The sequence below is a fragment of the Corvus brachyrhynchos genome, unplaced genomic scaffold (genome assembly GCF_000691975.1).
Source record: "Corvus brachyrhynchos isolate BGI_N302 unplaced genomic scaffold, ASM69197v1 scaffold72, whole genome shotgun sequence".
Taxonomy (NCBI): domain Eukaryota; kingdom Metazoa; phylum Chordata; class Aves; order Passeriformes; family Corvidae; genus Corvus; species Corvus brachyrhynchos.
In genome coordinates, this window is record NW_008236763.1 from 1,688,291 (window position 1) to 1,689,580 (window position 1,290).

At 60.0% G+C, this 1,290-nt stretch overlaps 1 protein-coding gene across 1 annotated transcript in view; it reads right to left on the bottom strand.

Moving 5' to 3' along the window:
• The window catches only part of LOC108444913 (basic proline-rich protein-like), an 8,237-nt gene that overhangs the window by 6,128 nt on the left and 819 nt on the right, over positions 1 to 1,290 (bottom strand). Inside the window, 2 exon segments of the mRNA XM_017727155.1 lie at positions 6 to 39; positions 432 to 547. Coding sequence (XP_017582644.1) covers positions 6 to 39; positions 432 to 547 — 150 coding nt within the window.

Below are 1,290 nucleotides of genomic sequence, written 5' to 3' on the forward strand. Positions count from 1 at the left end.
CCTGCCCGCGTGCCGTCCTGCCTGCCGGCCGGGGATCCGCTGGAAGGGAGAGGCTGGGTCAGCACATCCCACAGGACGTCACTGCCGGCCTGGGGACGCTGCCAGCCAGGTGCCACCCGTGGTGCTGCCAGCCCCGCGCCCGGAGCGCTGCGACACCTCCAGAGCCACCGGCATCACCACCAGCGAGGACACGGCGGAGCTGGGGACACACGGACCCGCTCCCTGTGTCCTGGGGGTGACACGGGACTGGCAATGCCTCGGCACCCCCTGGGCCTGCCCGAGGCTCCGCTTGTCCCTGCCACGTGTCACCGCCAGCCCCGCGGGTCACCCCGTGATGTCCCCAGAGAACCCCGGTGTCGGGGCACGGGGGCTTGGATGAGCCCCCTTGACAGCCTGAAATCCCCACTTTTGTCCCTAAATTGCGGCTTTACCTGGGGTGTCAGCCTCAGCTCCTGGAAAGCAGCGCTGGAGCACGGAGGGGGGTGCGACGGAGAGCCCTGCACCTCTGCACCCCAATCCTGCACCTCTGCACCCCAATCCTGCAGCCCTTTGAAAAACAGAGAAATAAACAGAAAGGGTTTTGGTGCCGCCAGCTTTGCTGTGACACAATCGGGCAGGTTGTGCGAAGGGGAACTTTTAGAGGTAAATGATAAATGCTGACAGTGTAAGTTAAAGTGAATTGTGTAAAAAGAGAACAGCAAGACCAGACCGAGCTGAGACCAGTTTTGTACGAGCACAGGGAATCGAAAACCCCAAAACAGAAGGACTCTGAGAACACAGAGGAATTACGAGACCACAAGAAGGTTGTGAAAGCGGCCGAGACCCGCAAAACAGATCTGCGCAGGCCCGCAAGGAAGAGGTAAAAAGTTCAACCCCGAGGAAGACTGCGAGCCTTCATCTGACCACCAAAGACGACCACCAGAGGACACTGCGCAGGAGCCGGCGGACGGAAACCAAGGCGGATCTATGTAAATAATCCCCCCGAAAGCATTTTCATATCCCCTCCCCTTTGGCGAAGCCATAATACACACACGGAACGCGCTGCTGCAAGAACAAATGTATAAAAAGCGACCTGGTATCCTCAGCCGGCGCGAGTTAACTGCGGTCACAGAGCCAGCGCTGTAACAAAGCTCTGCTCCGCCGACTTTGTGCCCAGGTAAATTTTATTACGTGAGCTCGTTTCGCACAATCGCCAGCCCCGCGGGTCACCCCGTGATGTCCCCAGAGGATCCCGGTGTCGGGGCACGGGGGCTTGGATGAGCCCCCCCCTCCCCCCCGCCAGCCTGAAAT